Consider the following 18,290-nt stretch of genomic DNA (forward strand, 5'->3'; position numbering starts at 1 on the left):
CTGCTGGGCTCCTGCCCTCTGCTCCCCTGGGAATGCTTGCTACTGAATGGGAAAGACCCAGGGCTCAGGGAAGTAGCCTGTTGTCATTCAAGAAAGTCTTGGCCCACCCTCTCAGGTCAGGGAGAAGCAGAGGCAGTGGTGCTCAGGGAAGGTGGGTGCCTTGGCCTTGACCCTCCCTTGGAGGGGAGCTGAGCAGTAGAGCTGTAGATGCTCTGTCAAGGAGGGGGATGGACAAGAATGGTTGGGGATGGAGAGGTGGCAAGTCCACCTATGGACAGGAGAGTCTCTGGAGGGACAGTGCCAAATGTCCCCTACTGGAAACCTCCTACACATTTGTCTTCTTCCTCCCTTTCCTTCTCCTCTGCCTCTTTCTTCTTCCCTTCTCCTCATTTTCCTCCTTGCCCGCTTCCTCTTCGATGCATTCAGGCCCCAGTAGAGGCCTCCAGGATCCAAAACCTTTTGGCCTAAACTGCCTGAAATTTTAATCTTCCAATTGAAATAACTACAGGGGGGACCCCCCAGAGTCTTGACCTTTAAGGGAGACTCCGAAACTTTGACTGATGTGGCTCCCCTTGATTGGGGAGGCCCTGGGCTTTCTACTTTAGAGGACCATGGTTAGCACTCTTCACCTGGCCTGCCTTGGATTCAACTCTGATGCTGGTCTATAACTGTGGCAAGCTCCTGTGGTTAGCTGAGTCTGGGGTCTTGGGAGGGAAGACCCCTGCCCACAGCTGCCAATGTCCTTTGAGTCTTAGCTGCCCACATCTGGAGGGGATTTCCCTAGTATTTCTCGAGGGCCTCTGGAGCATGAGTGCCATCAACCTCCGTCTTGGGAGGGAAGAGAAAGAGGTTTTGCCCAGTTATTTTGAGCTGTTTGTCTTGGCAGAGCATCCCCTTCCAGGGTCTTTCTTGGTGTTGGTTTTTCATGAAGCTGCTTTGTTTTTATTCTTGGTGCATTCTAATAAAGTTTCTTTCCATGACCTTGTTTGGCTTCATTCTTTTCCAAAACCATCCAGCCCAATCTTCAGTGACTAAACATCATAATGATATTGAATTACCTGTGTGAAACATTGTTTTACAAAATGCTTTCACTTATATAACTCCCCCCTCACCACATCCTGGGGTGCTCTATGTTTAATAAATAAGGGAGGCGCTTGATTTACCTCAACTCATTCATCAACAGTGCCATAGCTAGGACTTGAACCCCAGTCTTTTGGCTCCCAGTTCAATAGGCTCCGTGTTTGCTCAAGAGCATGCAATCAGATTTGAGGACGCTGGCCCCCCTTTTATTGATTTTCCATATTTACCGGTTTGGTTGAAGGAACTGGAGCTGTACCTCCAGGGGAAGACTCAGAGGAGGCATGAAATCATCTGGAAGAGGGATTAGCTTTGTTCTCCTTGGCCCCAGATGTCAGGGCTTGTAGCTAAGGGTGGAGTTTGCAAAGAGACAAATTAGGTTTGCTTTCAGAAAGAACCTTCAGACCAGCAGAGCTATCCAAAGGCATAATGGGCTGTCTTGGGGGCAATGGGTTTCCCTGCTGGAAGTCTTCAATTAAGGATTGGATGCCCACTTACTGGGGCTGCTATAAAGGGGATTCTTTGTGGGGAGGGACATGGGTTGAACATGATGGTCCCTTCTATCCTTTCTAGTTTCCAATATATGATTCTCAGAAATCTCATCTGAAATATAAGATTGCAGCTTCACCAGCAAAGTACCTTGGAAATGTGGACCTTTCTTGGTTCTGCCATTCTTGCTGTCATAAGCCCTGTGGTAAGCCCTTGTAGGTCATAATGAGGGTTAGCTTTCAAAGCGTTCAATTAGATAGCTTCCTAGCCCACTGGGCTCTGTGTCTGAACTAAACCTGGCTCTATGCTGATGGGAATTGCATCACCTGGTTAAAAAAACACATACAATGAAACTGGCAGAAAATTCCCACCCTCTGTCTTTTTGTTTTTCTTCATTGGGGCTCATTACGCCTATAGCAGGAAAGCACTTCTACAGAGTTAAAGCTTGGTGGTGGTTAATAAGCTTGGCAGGCTGCCAGGCCATTAGCTCTTCAGAGGCAGAAGTCACATTGACTCTGGGGATGACCCCAGCCCCACTTCTTTTTTGTGCCCGCTTGGATTTCCATAACAACTGACACTTGATATGGGGACTTAGCCAGGAACTATGCTAATTTCTTGTTTGAAGTGGATTTTTACCATTGCAGCTCCTCCCAGAGTACAGATCTAAGGGAGTGGCTCTCTGATGTCCCAGAATTTCTGGATAACAGGTTTGGAAGGGACCTTGGAGGCTGTTGAGCCCAATCTGGACCTGGGCAAGAACGTTCCTAGACAACATACGAAAAAGTGGTCATCCAGCCTGACGACTCTCAGTGAGAGGAAACCTCAGTTCCAGTGGTCCTGATGTCTCCAGAGCTGTGCCATGATGAATTATTAGCCTGAACCTAAGGAGTCCATGGATAAATTATTATAGGAGAATATGTGAACTTGGATTACATTATATTCTACTGGGAGAGAAATAACATCAATCGATTTATTTTAAAGGGAGCCATCTGGTTTATGGCATCTTGTGCTGTGGAAAATCACCTATTATTGCTAATTATCAATATATGAATATGCAAATGCATTGCATATGATAAATGAATATTATATAACAATATGTAACAGATATAACATGTAATTAATAGGAACAAATTCATATAATGATAGGAAAATATGTCTTTTCATTAATATATGGATAAATATATGGTTAATAAAAAGTAACTGACATCCTGTGAGTTTGCCATCTCATCCCAAAGGATTTGCTGGAATGTCTTAGGTTGGCTCAGATGATATCATTACAGTCCAGTGTTGATTTAAATACGAGTCAGTCTCAACTGGTTCACTTACTCGGAGAGCATCCTACAGAATGTAAACTCTCGAAGGCATGGAGGGTCTTCTTTGTCATTTTATTCTTCAGTGCTTAGCATATAGGAAGCACTTAATAAGTTAGTGTTGAGTAGAATTAAATAGTAACAATTCATTCAACCCTCATTTTTGAAGGCCATTTGTGTGCCAGGCATTGTGTTAGGAGCTGGGAATACAAACATAAATACTGAAATTGTCTCTCCCTTCAAGGACCTTACATTCTACTGGGAGAGAAATAACATCAATCAACTCATTACTAAGCATTTATTAAGCACCCACTATGTGCCAGGGATTTTGCCATTTGCCTGGAGTACAGAGGAAAAAAAGAAACAATCTCTGACCTCAGGGAGCTTATATTCTATCACCACCATTATGGTCATCATCTACTTTAGTCAACTCTGGGGGCAGCTAGATGTCCAGTGCCAGGCACTTACACTCTCATTCCATGCCCATCCTTCACTCTACTAGTTCCTTAATATTTGAAATGGAAATTTTCAAATTCAAAGCTTTCTGAGATTCAAATGCTCTTTGTGACTTATCTGGAAGGGTTCAATTCAGTTCACTTTAAAAGTGAGCCATCTGGTTTATTGAAATTTAGAACTAAATCTCTCCTTTGGTGGCTAAAATATTTGCATTGGGTGCCACAGCTTTCTGATATTTCTCAGGGAGCTGGGTTCTCAGAGAATGATTCTGTCCTATATGTGGTTCCCCTGGCACCTAAAAAAGTAGGCAAGGTGGTTGGGTAGTGTTGGGAACAGGAGTGCATGGCTCATATGTGAGTGGTTCCATCACATGCTATAGTGTTGTGAGTGATGACAGCTGGCAGATGGCAGTCAGTAGGATCTCCTGAACCTTGATTTACTTGAATCCTTAACCAGGAGGAAGCCCCTGGAAGGACCTAAAGACAGATACAGGAGCGACCATGAGAAAATGTAAACTCCGTGGAATTAAACACTTTGTGCCCAACAATTCTAGCCTGGTCCACAGTAGGTGTTTAATAAATGCTTGTTGACTGACTTCCAAAGAGTGAGACACAAAGATCTGTACTCTGGGCAGTGTGGCATAATGAATAGAGAACTGATCGTGTGACATGGTTCAAGCCCTGCCTCTGACACATACTGGTTGCATGACCCTAGGCAAGTCACTTAACCCTGACTCTTAGAAACCCTGACTCTTAGTCAGTTTTCTAAGACTAGAAGTTGTTGAGAAGATGCTGCTTCCATTAGCAAATGAAGTTATTTCACTGGAGAGTTGCTTTTACCAAAATCTGAGGTCCAGTTCCTATCCCTTTCCTTGTATTGTGCAGAGACCCAAATCAGAGAAGTCAACACTGATCACCACTGGCCTGCTGAGAGTGATTATTACCGCTTTGGCATGCAAGGGACTGCTTCTAGGAATAATGATTATGTGAATAGATTAATATAATATGAATATATATCATTCACGTGAATATTTATTATGTGAATAGTTATCATTCTATTATTTGTTGAAACATTTTTGAAACCTTACTTCTTCTTTGATCACTCTAAAGGTACCATCTCTTCAAAGAGAGGGGGCCTGGAGTAGATCGATGACGATAAGCTCCTTGAGGGAAGGTACTTGCTGCATCATACCTGTGTGTCATATTGTTGATTGATGAGTGATTGTAAAGTCCCTGGGTTCCCTCTCAGGTTTAGATCTATGACCCTTTGATTTATTATCCTGTGAATGTGAGTGGTTTGACATTGGGCATCCCCTCCTTTTTCTTGGTCTTCTATCCCCTGCCCCCCAATCTCTGACTCTGGGAATAGCTCTTCTTTAGGGATGCTCAGCATTAGGGGACCCAAGTCCAGTGAACTCACCTGTCACATTACAGCAATAGAGGGGTGGGTCAGGGGGAAGCTCCCATCCCTCTTGTTTCTCTCTTTCTGGCCTGAAATTACGGCCATCAGGATCAGCCACTCATTCATCCCACAGCCCAGCTGAAAGGAGGAGTGGAAAGTGTTGGGCTGGTCCCACGTAGCTCTACTACAAACTTCTCATGTTTCTAATAGAGCAGGGGCATGTGTGTGGCTCCCACTCCCTGGGCCTCAATGTTCTCCTCTGAAAAGGGAGCATTGGGCTGTACCATCTTGGAGATCATTTCCATCTCGGAATCCCTCTCATCTGAACCTCGGCTTGCTTCTCTATTAAAAGTTTCAGAATTCAGATCCCAGGCTTTGGATTCACAAGACCAGGGTTCAGCTCTTAGCTCTTCCGCTGATTGTTTGTGCGGCTTTGGACAAAACAATTCACCTCCCTGACTCTGTTTCTTTCTCTGCAAAAACTAGGGTGTTGGATTTAATGGCCTCTGAGAGTCTTTCCGGCTGAGTCTAGCATCCAGTGGTGCTCTCCAAGGTCCTTCCATCACCACTGTTCTGTGGGGTGCAGGTGTTCCTGCAGGTGGAGCCCTTTCATCTCTGCCTCCCAGACCCTGCTTCTCAGTCTCCACCCCCGCCTGGGTCTCACTCAAACTCCCCCTAGATTTGGCTTTTCTCTGAGCCTGGGGTGCTTGGCTCCCAGCCTGGTTGCCTTGGTGACTGGTGCCTAGGAGGACAAAGGAGAGAGATCGCTGGAGCTTTTCCTTCCAGGTCCTGTAGATGAGGAAGTTCAGACCGTGGAAACTCCGCTGTCCTGCCATCCACTTGCCCTCGTTCACTGTGTTCTCTCTCTGGCGGAGGGCTGAGCCCACCACCTCATCCAAAGGGGACATGTGCAAGAGCCTGACTACCGCTGAATGGAAGAAAATCTTCTATGAGAAGATGGAGGAGGCGAAGCCCGCCGACAGCTGGGATCTCATCATGGACCCTAACCTGCAGCACAATGTTCTGGCCCCGGGCTGGAAGCAGTACCTGGAGCAGCATGCCTCGGGAAGGTGAGCCATGCCAGGTTCAGGAGGGAGGGAGGCCTGGCACACCCCCATGCCAGTAACTTGGGCTAGCAAAATCACCTCTGCTCTTCCCCTCTTTTCATAGTGGGAGTTGGAGCTGAGAAAGGGCATTGGTAGACTGGAAAGGTCACGGCTAAGAGGGAGGCCAGTACACTGAAGCCAGTGAGCACAAGGAGGGTGTCCAAGAGTCTTGAGTATCAGAGGAGAGATAGGCTAAAACCTGTTGTCTTCAGACTATGTGATGGGAGAGGATTGGAGGGATTTGGGAACTAGAGAACAGGAACCTGAGAACAGAACAAGGATCTGGAATTTCAGTGGGAGCAGGCTGTGGGGGGAGGCTGGAAGCTTGAGTCCTCATAGTATAATAGAGAAGTCACAGGACATAGGTTCGACTCTCACCTTGGCTGGTTCACCTTTGACTTACTCTTCTACTCTCCACCCCTTTCTCACTTATCTCCTTGGAGCCTCAGTTTCCTCATCTATACAATGAAGAGATTGGAGACAATAGTCTCTGAAGTCCCTTCTAGCATCCTCTGACCTCTCTGGACCTCAGTCTCCTCTTCTGTAAGATGCAGGGGATTGGACTACAACCTCTCTAAGGTCCCTTGCAGCTCAAAATTTGTGAGCCTGTGATTTCTTCTTTCCAGGGAACACAGAACTAGCTAGTGAAGGGTGACATTCTAGACAGTGGGCTGGGCCAGCTACAGGACAGGACTGGTGAAATGAGGTGGTCTTTGGGTGCAGACGGAGGAGGAGACCCCCCCTCCTCCACCAGGAGTCTACAGGTGTTGGTTAACCTTTATGATGCTGTGGTGTGCACACTCACTATCCCAGTCTTCCTGCTGTTATGGTGTCCCTGGAAAGGGTGGATGAGAAGGGCTAACTCAGGATAACAGGCACTCAAGTCCCTTGGGTGGGGGTAGGGGAGAGCTTCTTCATGAGAGGGTTCTAGTAGCACCATCTCTGAAGAGACAGTGACTAAACAGGGGGACTTTTCTAGGTCTCACTCCTAAAGGGAGGAGGCGGGGTTGACTTGCTCACTTTACTTTATTTTTTCCTGACTTCTTTTTTTACAATTAAGATTTTTTATTTTTTGTTTACAACACTCAGTTCCACATAATTTTGAGTGCCAGATTTTCTTCCTTCTCTCCCCCTCCCCTCCCCAAGACAGCATGGAATCCGGTATATCTTCTACATATACCTTTGCATTGAACTAATTTACACAATAGTCAAGTTGTAAAGAAGAATTATGACCAATGGAATGAATCATGAGAATGGAGCAACAAAACAAAAAAAAACACAAACAAAAACAAAAGAGAAAAAAATGAGGGTAAAAAAGGAGAGCAAACAGTGTGCCTCAGTCTGCATTCAGACTCCATAGTTCTTTCTCTGGATGTAGATAGCATTCTCCATCATGAGTCCTTTGGAGTTGTCTTTGCACCTTATATTGCTGAGAAGACTTGCTCATTTTAAACACTTAATACATGTTCTTTTGATACAACAGCTCCCCCTAAGCCCACCCTGCAAGGTCCATTAGGGGAGAAGGACTTATAATGCACAAGTGAGTGTCCTAGGTAGCTGTGAGAGCATTTGCTCTGATGGAACAGTGTCCCTCTTTTGTAACAGAGCCAGGGTGTTCCCTTCTGGTCTCACTTCCTTTCCCACTCCCCTTTCAAGACCAAACACACTCTGAAGCTTCTGCCCAAAGACCTTGGCGTTAACCCAGAAGAGCTCAAGGGGCCTTGGCTCTAAGTTAGTGGAGGGGTTGGGACAGGGGAGGCTATGGGGGGAAGGTCTGCTCTCCTGTGGCAGCCTCCTCCTCATGTGCTTACTGGCTTCCAGAGCTTTACCTTACCTATGGACTAGATTGAAAGATGAAGCTAGACAGGGAAGGGTCCTGATGACAGGGGCAGTGGGAAATGCAGGTGTCTGTGTGGAGTCGGAGACCCTGGGTTCAAATCCCATCTCTGTGTAACCCTGGGAAAGTCATGTAACCTTTATGGATCTCAGTTTCTCCTTTGTAAAATGAATGGATTGGACCAGATAACCTCACAGGTGTCTTCCAATGCCCACCATATGTCTAAGGTCTTATGAACAAGTCTGTCCTGAGCACTTATTGTGTGCATGACACTCTACTAGTCTAAGGAGAGTGCAAAGCCATGGCCCTGACCTCAGAGGGCTTCAAGTCTAGGAGGGGGAATGAGGACCTAGACAGAAAAGCAGACCTGGCTGTATGATACGAGGCCATCTGGGATAGTTGCAGATGGGCAGCCCAGGCAATGAAGGTCATGGGCGTTCACTTCACCTGTAAGGCTATCTGGAGGAGGAGAGGTCTTGGGCTGGACCTTGTAGGGTGGGTAGGGAGGAAAGCAAAGGGCATTGGAAAGATAGGTTAAAGTCTTAGAGCTCTGAACTTGGACATGGGTTCAAATTCTGTCTCAGAAACATTAACCCTGTGACCCTGGATGAATCACTTAACCTCCTTCAGTCTCAGTTTCTCTATCTATAGAATGGGCATTTATAATAGCACCTACATGGGGTTGCTGCGAGGAACAAACGAGATGGTTAGTGTTGATGTAGCATTTTAAGGTTTGCCTGGAACTTTACAAATATTTATCCTCACGACAGCCCCGGGAGGTAGGAGCCATTGTAACCTCATTTTACAGATGAGGAAACTGAGACAAACAGACATTAAGCGTGACTTGGCCAGGGCCACACAGCTATTAAATATCTGAAGAAGGATTTGAACTCAGGCCTTCCTGACTCCAGGCCCAGTGCTCAATCCACTGCACTACCTAGCTGCCTACACAGAGTGCGCTGAACGCTTTGGAGCATCCTGTAAATGTTAGCTAGTATCATTGTTTTTATCAATGTGATCATTATCACGAGGGTCATGAACAAAGGTCTAAGACCAACCATGATTGGAAGGGTCATTGGGCACTATCTAGGTCAGCCACCTCATTTTACAGATGAGGCACTGAGGCACTGATCACAGAGGGAGGCAGGGTCTTCAGACAGCGCAGTTCGATGTGGTTGTGGGAGGGAGGGAAAGGGACCACTTTTTGGAGGTCTCTAATTTTTTGACTCCCAGGTCTTCTGGCTCCAAAGCCACACTCATTAAGCAGTACTGTTCCATGCTGAGACAAGAAGGCACGCACTATTTTGAGAGGACCGGCCTGGATGAAACGGAAAGTTGGCATGGGGGCCGCTGGGGTTAGACTAAATGGGTAAATTGGGATGTTATTATGGGGGCTTTAAATGCCAGGCCAATGAGCTTGGACTTGAGACTGCAGGAAATAGGGCCTTGGTAAGCTATGCGCCCCGAGCAGCCTACCCTGGAGGAAGAATCTCCCAGGACGAGCGCCCTGAGGGATGGGGCAGGGAAGCGGAGGGCTGCTAATGAGCCAAGGAGGCGCAATAAACCCTCCTAGCTCCGCGGTCCCCCAGGTGGGGGCTGTGGTTGCCAGGAGACTCAGCCTGCTCCATCCCCTCCCCCCTCCCCTCCCTCGCCCCTCCCTCCCAGGTTCCACTGCTCCTGGTGTTGGCACTCTTGGCAGTCTTCGCACGTGGTCATTCTCTTCCACATGTTCCTGGACCCGACCCAGAGGATGGGCTGCGTGCGGATGCGGGTCTTTAAGCAGCACTGCTACGAGTGTGGCACCGCCCGGCTGGACGAGTCCAGCATGCTGGAGGAAAACATCGAGGGCCTGGTGGACAATCTCATCATCAGCCTCCGGGAGCAGTGCTACGGCGAGCACGGCGGCCAGTACCGAATCCACGTGGCTACCCGCCAGGACAACCGGCGCCACCGCGGGGAATCCTGCGAGGCCTGCCTGGCGGGCATCAACCACTGGAAGCCGAGCGAGAAGATGCTGGAGGAGGAGGCCACAACCTATACCTTCTCCCGGCCGGCCAGCCCCAACAAGGCTTCCGAGGGGGGCCAGGGCTGCAACTTCTGCTCCATCCCCTGGTGCCTCTTCTGGGCCACGGTCCTGCTGCTCATCATCTACCTGCAATTCTCCTTCCGCAGCTCTGCCTAACGGGCCTAGTGGTGGGCAAAGCCACGTGCCCGGGGAGGGCAGGGATTGGGTCGGCTGGCCCAGACTGTCTTGGCTTTGTACATTCCAGTCTTGGTTGTCTTGGGGTGTCCTAGAGAAATCCTGGGGACAGAGACTCTTCTTCCTCTGGCCCCATTCCACATCCCATCTTTATTTCCTCTAAAACCCCACCTAAATTCCCCTACCATTGGCTTTGTCCCATTTCTGTGACCTTCCACTAAATGATAGATACCAATGGTTACCCTCAGAGAGGGTAGATGAGGAAACACAGCTGTTTCCATTCCTATCCAACATAAGAGAGAGACTCCCTCTGTCCCACAAATAAGGATATTTGGGACCAGGCCCTCAGTCTTCCCTCCCCCTCTCCTCGCAGTCCTAGGGTTCAGTTTCTGAGGCTGGTGTTGACTCCTGGGGGTTGTCTTGGCTCAGAAGAGTCAGGGACAAATATTAAAAATGCAGCTCCTCACCCACCGTACCCTGCCTTAAGGAGGATGCCTAAGGACCTTCCTACCTAGGGACTCTCAGCCTGAGCTGTTCTGTGTCTCTGGCCTGTCACCTCTGGATGAAGGAAGGAGGAAGGAGAGGACATTAATAGCAGATAATAGAGACCCAAACTTCTAGAGCTCACTGGGTCCTTGGGAGGTCTGGGAAGAAACCCAAGGCTGAGGAGCAGCAGGACTCCAGAGCAGAGGAGACAGGCCTCCTGGGTGCTGTTCCTTAAACCACCTCTGGGTAGCTAGGAATCACTGCTCAAGAGACTTCACCTCAACTTAGCACAGCGCCTGGCACATAGTAGGTGCTTAATAAATTCTGGTTGACTGACTGAGGTGGGGGACTGGAGGGGATGATGGTGAGGGGTAGAGAAAAGCTATAGAAACCAACGTCTTTCACATGGGGATGAAGCCCATTTCAGTGTGGAGACTTGGGGATTTTCTGACCTTGAGTGGGAGGATGGATTAGTCCCAGGCTAAGGAGGCAATCCCTTAGCCCATAGCTTGTGTGGAGGCCCCAGATTCCCTTCCACCACATGCTAATGGCCCCTACCTCTTGGGATGGTGTCTTTGCCTATTTTTTCATCTTGGGGGTGATCAGGGGTGCATGTGTGCGTGTGTGTGTGTGTGTGTGTGTGTGTGTGTGTGTGTGTGTATAGGCAGGGGGCTAAGTGAGTTAACTTCACATTCCATGTAAACTGGAACAACCCAGGATTTAGACTCCCTGCTCCCCCCTGTATTTGTTGCATTTGCCCCTGCAGCATTCCTGCTGTGGATCTTCTTCCTCCTGCCTTCTTTCTCCTTTAATTTAGCGGAGGCCATGTTGACCTCTGAGAGATCACTATGATAGTTCTAACATTCCTACTTTCTTGGGGGAATTTCATAATGGATCCTATCTGCCTCTGCTGACTGGCATCCTCTGGCACTGGTCATCTCCTCTCTGGCTCCACCCAGCTTCCAACCTCTATCCTAGCTCCAGAGAAGTACTTCTGGGCTCCCTCCTTCTGTTGCTCTTCCTTCCTTCCTTTCTTCCTTCATTCCTTCCTTCCTTCCTTCGTTCCTTCCTTCATTCCTTCATTTGTTCGTCTGTTTGTTCGTTTGTTCCTTCCTTCCCTCACATATCTGCTTGACTGCAGATCTTGACTCTAGCATTTGCTAGTTGTGTGACCCTGGGTAACCTGCTTAACCTCTCTGATTTACTTTTCCTATCTTTAAAACTAGTGGGTTGGGTGGTGTCTATGTTGCTGCTAAGTCTTGTGATCGAATGATTCTGGGTCATGAGGTCAGAGAGGTCAAGGTGAGGAGTTGGGATAACTTATGCAAGTCACTGGATGGAGCCATAGAGAGGTAGAAATTGCCCTCACCTTGGGAGTGACTGGGAGCTGAGAAGTCCTCTGAATTAATCCTGGTGAATTAAACCTCTCCCTTGGTGCCCAGTGGAGCCCAGGTTGGGGCCAATGGCATCCTCCTATGGTTCTCATAGAAATTCCCATTGGCTAATACCACGCTACCAGGCCAAACCCTTTAGCAACTCCAGTGTCTGGTCATCTTCTGCACCTTGGCTGGGCTCCTAGATGGTCCATGACCAGGGCTTGAGTCTCATGCTTTAGTGGCAGAGGGTCTAAGATGTTCTTTGGAGACTTGGGCAGAGCATGAAAGGCACTGAAATGTTTGTCTCTACCTTCAATATGCATGTGCTTGGCCAGTTAGGTGCTTTCTTCTTTGCCTTGGCTAAAAGCTGCAAAGACAGAATCCTGGATATAAATCAATATTTTTTACCCCCAGTGGTCACTGTTGACACTCTCTACCCTGTACCCTACATCCTTGAGAACCTTCCTGATCCACCCTTTTTCCTCTCCTGTGTCCCTCCTCCTGAGCTTCTAGCTGTGCCCTGGACCTCAGGCTTGACAGAACGTTAGAGATAGGTCCCTACCCCCCATTTTACAGGTGAATAAACTGAGGCCCAGAGAGGGGGAAGGGAGCTGCGCATGATCTCCTGAGCTGTAAGTGGAAACACTGAGATCAGAAAATAAATGATTATGGATCTGCCTGAGGGGAGGTTGGGGGGTGACCTGCCTAGGGGCAGGGTCTAGCAGGAGTGAGGTGGGTAATAGAGAGGAAAGCTTGATTATGTAAATTTGTTACAAAGGGTTTGGTTTTTGTTTTTGTTCTTCAATGTGGAGGAGAAGAGAAGAAGAGAAAGTTGATTGTTTTTATTGAAAATAAATTTGAGGAAGAGAAATCCCAGCCTCAGGGCTCTGGGTAAACCTTACCACCTCTCCTCTAGCCCCGGGCTTACTTCACCAGAGCCTTCTGTTTCTCTGCTCCAGAGATGTGGCTGACTCTGCAGGGGCTTTCTGTGGCTAGGCTGCTGTTCTTCCCACAAAGTCAGGGGGTGCTAATCAAGCTGCTGTTCCCCACTCTCTCCCTGATACCTCATAACTGGGCTTTAGATTCCCTTGACCAAAGTAGGTGAATTTTCCCAAGTGCTGGACAGCTCTCCTCCTTGGCCTCCTTGGCCACATAGAATGGCCTGTGAAAGGCAGGAGTAAGAAGCCTTACTGGCTAGTTAGAGAAGGAGGCCATCTTGGGGTGGGGGAGCCTTGGAGACAGCATCTCAAATTAGCAGTGACCTTCCCTGGCCACCAATGGAGGCCAGTCCCAGCTTTGCTCATGAGCATAGAAAGGGCAATGATCTAAACCTACAAGGGTGGAGAGGAGCCCCTTGGCTTTGGTAAAGCAAGTTAGGAACCCAGCTAAGATTACAGGGGGAATGCTGAACATGGAGCACTTCAGCAGCTTCCTGACAAATGAGTTAGAAATTATCTGTTCATTAAAGCAAGTCCCTGAAGGACCTTGAAGTCATTCCATTTGCTTTGTATGCCTGGACAGACTCAGTAGAAATGAAGATGCGCTTCTTTAAAGTCTATGATTCAGATTCTGCCCTGGTTCTGATGGTTCTGAATTTTTTGGGATCTGTCCCACATTAAAATGTTTCACAGTTTTTGTTTAATTAAAAAATTTTTTAGAAAGGGCCTGCAGATGGCAGTCTTGGAACAGAGTCTGACTAAGTAAACCAGTGGAGCTGAGTTGTAAATCTAGCTTGCTTCACTGCTGTCCTCCCTCCAACTTCTCCTGGTTCTGCTCTCTGGGCTTGGGTAGCACAAGGCTCATCCTCTCCCAGGGCAGCCTTTCCTAGACTGGAAGATGTTGTGATGCCAGGTTAAGCTTTAGCTTCTCCAGACTGAGCAACTCCACTTCCTACATCCGATTCTCATGGTCCCAAGACCCTTCACCATTGACATTGGTGTTGGTCATTGTGCTGCCTAAAGCATGGCAGCCCCAATGAAACACGGCACCCCCAAGGAGGTCTGACCAGGGATTGGGACAGATGGACTGCTTTCCACTTCACTCCACGGTCTCTTTGGCAAAACCTGAAGTGCTATATAAATGTTAGCTGTTTACTACTACTGCTATCCTATTATTAATGTTATTGCAATTTATTAAAATTGAGATACATTGGATTTTTTTGTTGCCACACTATGCTGTTTGATACATATCAAGCTTGTCATCCACTAAGCACTCAGTTTTGGTGCCTGGCCAGGCCTCCCATATTTGGGACTGGTTCAATTGATTTTTTGAACTCAAATGGAGTTTTATTTATTGTTATTATGCTTCATCTTGTTAGGTCTGACCTATCATCAAATAGAAATCTGAATTTTTATTTATTTGAGACAGCTTGGGATGATGGTTGGAGTGTTGGTCTTGAAGCTAGGTAGCCCTGGGTATCATCATCATCGTCATCATCATCATCGTCATCATCATCGTCACTATCCAGTGTATTCCCTATCCCTCTTAGCTCTGTGTTAGCCATAATCCTGAAGCATGAAATCTAGACCTTCATTCAAGTCATCGAGAAAAATGTTGAGTAGGACAGGGCCTTTGAGAGAGCATGGTGGCAGTCCACTGGAGACTACCAGCTGTGCTTGCCATATTTTCATTGAGCCAATAATCATCATTCTTCAGTGTCCCAGCATCCAGGCCATATCTCTCTATCTTGTTGTTTTCTGCCTTTTCCAGTTAATGAAGCTGTGGGTATCTTCCACAGTAAGTCTTAGGACCAGACAAAGTGTTTGGCACAGGGTTATTTCTGTCTGGTTCCTTGAAATTTAGAAAGACATCTATTGGGTCATCTCACTGAATGCAGCAAGGCATATACCTGTAAGCACGGCATTGCAATGTAAGCAGTGAGAGTAAATGCTAACCAAATGAGTGCTGGTTGACAGATTAATCAACAGTTGTATGCATGCCACATGTGAAAACAGCTAGTGGCCTCTAGTGTGTAGGGACCTTGTTAGGTGATCAATTGATAAAGGAACACTTGGGTGTGTAGGCAGTCCTGATGTGTAGAAACCAAAGAAAACAAACCCAGGAAACTTTCCTCAGAGAAGAAGCTGTGTAGCCCCAAGCAAGTCACTTAACCCTAATTTATCAACTGTAAAATGTGGATTTACCCAAGGCTACACAGTAGGCAATGGCAAAGAGGCCCTAGAACTGGAGTCTCCTGAGGTCTTAGCCCCAGTACTCTGGTATGTGGTGGGTGTGCCCAAGCCTGGACCAGTCCTGCTGGTCTTCAGAGCAGGACTTGGATAGGAAGGGGCAGGATTGGCAGTGGGCACTTGACAGTGGCTGATAAGGAGCATCTTTGCTTGGAAATTGGAGGAAACATTTTTAGGAGATGAGAGTCCCTCCCTTCCTGGGCATCGCAGATGCCTTCCTCATTGGTTTTGTGAGTGGGAACATGGGTTGTTTTGCAGCAGCTGCAGGTGGGAAGACCCTGGCTTCCCCCCCGGCTGTGGTTGATGGCTGATGGTCCTCTGGACACGTTGTGATTTGGCACAGTGATAATATCAGCACATGCTGAGCTGGTCAGCCGTACTTTGGACATTCTAAGGAGACTTCACTGTGGTTTCTTCTGCTCCCCATCCTCTCTAGCCATGAATCTGCATGTTTGGGTCCTGAGCATTCCTTGTACCACAGCCAAGGGAGGAGGCCTCTTGGGACTGAATGTTGGCTCCCAGGTCCCTGGTCAGGGCCAAGTAGGGGCAAGCAGGGAATTCTGGCTTCGGGGACTTGAGCCCCAACCCAAGTTGCACCAGCGAGGTGTAGATTAGGGCTGCAGTATGGGGAAACTGAGGCTAGGAAAAGGGGTACCCTTTACTGAAAGGGCTTGATTCTCCTGAGGAGGAAGGAGAAAGCAGGCTCATGTTTATAGGTCAGCTAGAGGGCTCTGCTGGACTCCGGAGTCAGGAAGACCTGAGTTCAAATCTTCCCCTAGACATTCACTAGCTGTAAGCACTTAACTGTGTCAGCCTTAGTTTCTGAATCTGTTAAAAAGAAAATAAAAGCTTCTATCTCCTAGGCTTTTTGTGATGATCAAATGGGAACAGATAGGTACCGTGCTTTGCAAACCTTAAAACTCTATGCAAATGATAGCGATGATGGTACAGGTAGAGTTTGCCTTCAGGGCCCCTCATCCATTCCTGGTTTTCCCATCCTTTTCTGCTCCCCCTCCCCACTCCTGGTGCCCAGTCAATGGCAGACAATGGCTCAGTACAATACCAGCTCTGGCCCTGTGTGACTCTGGCAGGCCTCAGTCTCCTTATTTGTAAAATGACCTCTAAGGCATCTTCCAGCTCGAGATCTGGGATCCCACATATTGCAGAATCTCAGAGTTGGACGGGTCCCTAGAAGCCATCGAATCCACCTAACCTGACCTCCCACTCTACCACATCGTTAACAAGTCTCTGCTCCAATGTCTTCATAGAAGGAGGACCCATGACTTTGCGGGTCCACTTCAGGGCAGGTCTAGGGGGTTTTCAAGGCCCTGATATTGGGACTCAAGATACTCCTTCTTGACTTTTGAAAACTTGCATTTCAATGGGGCTGTTTGACCACCACCACCACCAACAAAAGCGATAGAAAAAAGGGCAGGGAATTCCAGGCAAGGCAAACAGCTATGATTACGACAGCATTTTCTCCTTCTTGTTATTCGGTTGTTTTTGGTTCTGACTCTTCATGACCCCATTTGGGGCTTTATTGGTAAAGATAGTGGAGTGGTTTTTCATTTCCTCCTCCAGCTCATTGGACAGATGAGGAAACTGGGTCAAACAGGGTAAAGTGACTTGCCCAGGGTCACACAGCTGCTAAGTGTCTGAGGCCAGATTTGAACTCAGGAAGAGGAGTCTTCCTGATTTCACACCTGGTGCTCTGTGTACTGTGGCACCACCCAGCTGCACCCTTTCTAGCATCCTTTAAACAGGTGTCAAACTCAATGAGCTGCCTGAACCAGATTAAAATGTCATCGGGAAATGTTTAACAAAATAAATAAAAACATAATAGTGCATAAATAATGTTAATTTGGGGTTTTCTTAGTCACTGTGTTGCAAGGATCCCTTTCTATTTGAGTTTGAAAAGACTGTATATCACTCCAGGTGGGTGGCCTATTTCACTTTCAGGTTCTAAGATAAGGGCAGCTAGGTGGCACAGTGGATAAAGGGTTGGGTCTGGAGACTCCTCTTCCTGAGTTCAAATCTGGCCTCAGACACTTACTAGCTGTGTGCCCTGGGCAAGTCACTTAATGCCTCAGTGTACTTATCTGTAAAATGAGTTAGAGAAGGAAATGGCAAACCAATCCAGAATTTCTCCCCCCAAAACCCCAAATGGGTTTACAAAGAGTCAGACATGACTTAAAAACAGCCGAACAAACTAAGAGTGGAAGAAGTAGCCAACCACTTTTCCCACTTCTTCCTTCTCACTCCCCTCCCCTCCCCATATGTACATTGAGGCTATTGACAAAGTAGCCAGTGGTGAGCTACACTGTCCAGCTGAGGGTGCAAGATGGTCAGAGAAGGATGCCAGGGCAGGATGGCCTCTCTGAAAGTCATGGGTCAGTGTCCATTGATTCATCTATTACATTTAATCAGACAGGTGACACCACCAGAAACCTCCCCCCCCCAATATCTGTCTGCCCTCCTCCATCCCTCCACCACCACGTACATTTCAGGAACATGCATCTATAAAAACACTCCCAATTGAACAAGCATTTACAAAGCACCTACTATGTACTGGGCACTGTACTTGGCACTGAGGACATACAATAGTCTGTACCCTCAAGCAGGTCATGTTGTACTGAGACCCCCACCCCAAAGATATTTCAAATAGACTAGAAACTGTGACTTTTTTTAAAGCACATATTATCCACATAATTCCATGTAATTTGAAATTATTTACTCAAAGACATGATGCATATGGCAACCTGGGTGTCAGGGTCATGCAGCTGAAACTTGGTGATCCCATTTCATTATAAAAAAGAGGATATCTAGGACTATAGCAACATTTATATATAGCTCTTTAAAGTCTGCCAATGCTTTGCTTTTCATTGAACCCTGTGATTGGGTAGCAAATGTCTGACCATCCCATTTTACAGATGAGGAAGCAGAGGCCAGATAGGTGGCACGATTTGCCCTCAGTTCTTCAGCTGGCGAGTGTTAGGCCCATGGTTCCAATCTGGAACTCCTGCAGGGTCTCCTGGCTTCATGTGCAAGACTCTTTCTTTAGTGACACTGAATGCCATGAGATTCAGTGGAGATAATGAGCTCAGGAAAGGTGGAATCGACAGTCTTACTAATGATAGATGTCCATGGCAAGAAGTGAGAGAAAGTATAGGAAGTGGGAAAGAGGCCTAGATAGGGAGATAGTGGCCAGGTGAAGGGGGAGGGGCATCCAAGAAGGCACATTTTACTTGGAGTCACCTGTTCTCTTCTTCCCCTAAGACTAAATATGGTTTGACTACTCAGAAAAATGGGGGCAGCTGGGTGGTGCAGTGGTTGCAGTCCTGGCCCTGGAGTCAGGAAGACTCAT

At 47.5% G+C, this 18,290-nt stretch overlaps 1 protein-coding gene across 1 annotated transcript; it reads left to right on the forward strand.

Moving 5' to 3' along the window:
• Positions 1-5,528: 5,528 nt before the first annotated feature.
• LOC118845359 (receptor-transporting protein 1-like) lies at positions 5,529-9,858 on the forward strand. Its single transcript, XM_036753259.1, has 2 exons — positions 5,529-5,803; positions 9,342-9,858. The coding sequence occupies exons 1-2, from the start codon at positions 5,529-5,531 to the stop codon at positions 9,856-9,858; spliced, it is 792 nt and encodes a 263-aa protein (XP_036609154.1).
• Positions 9,859-18,290: the final 8,432 nt, after the last annotated feature.

The sequence above is a fragment of the Trichosurus vulpecula genome, chromosome 4, assembly GCF_011100635.1.
Source record: "Trichosurus vulpecula isolate mTriVul1 chromosome 4, mTriVul1.pri, whole genome shotgun sequence".
NCBI lineage: Eukaryota > Metazoa > Chordata > Mammalia > Diprotodontia > Phalangeridae > Trichosurus > Trichosurus vulpecula.

Excerpts from the sequence above, each read along its gene's own strand:
- LOC118845359 (XM_036753259.1), top strand. The coding sequence starts at position 5,529 with ATGAGGAAGTTCAGACCGTGGAAACTCCGCTGTCCTGCCATCCACTTG. Across the intron at positions 5,804-9,341 it reads GAGCAGCATGCCTCGGGAAG|GTTCCACTGCTCCTGGTGTT; the intron begins GTGAGCCATGCC and ends CCTCCCTCCCAG.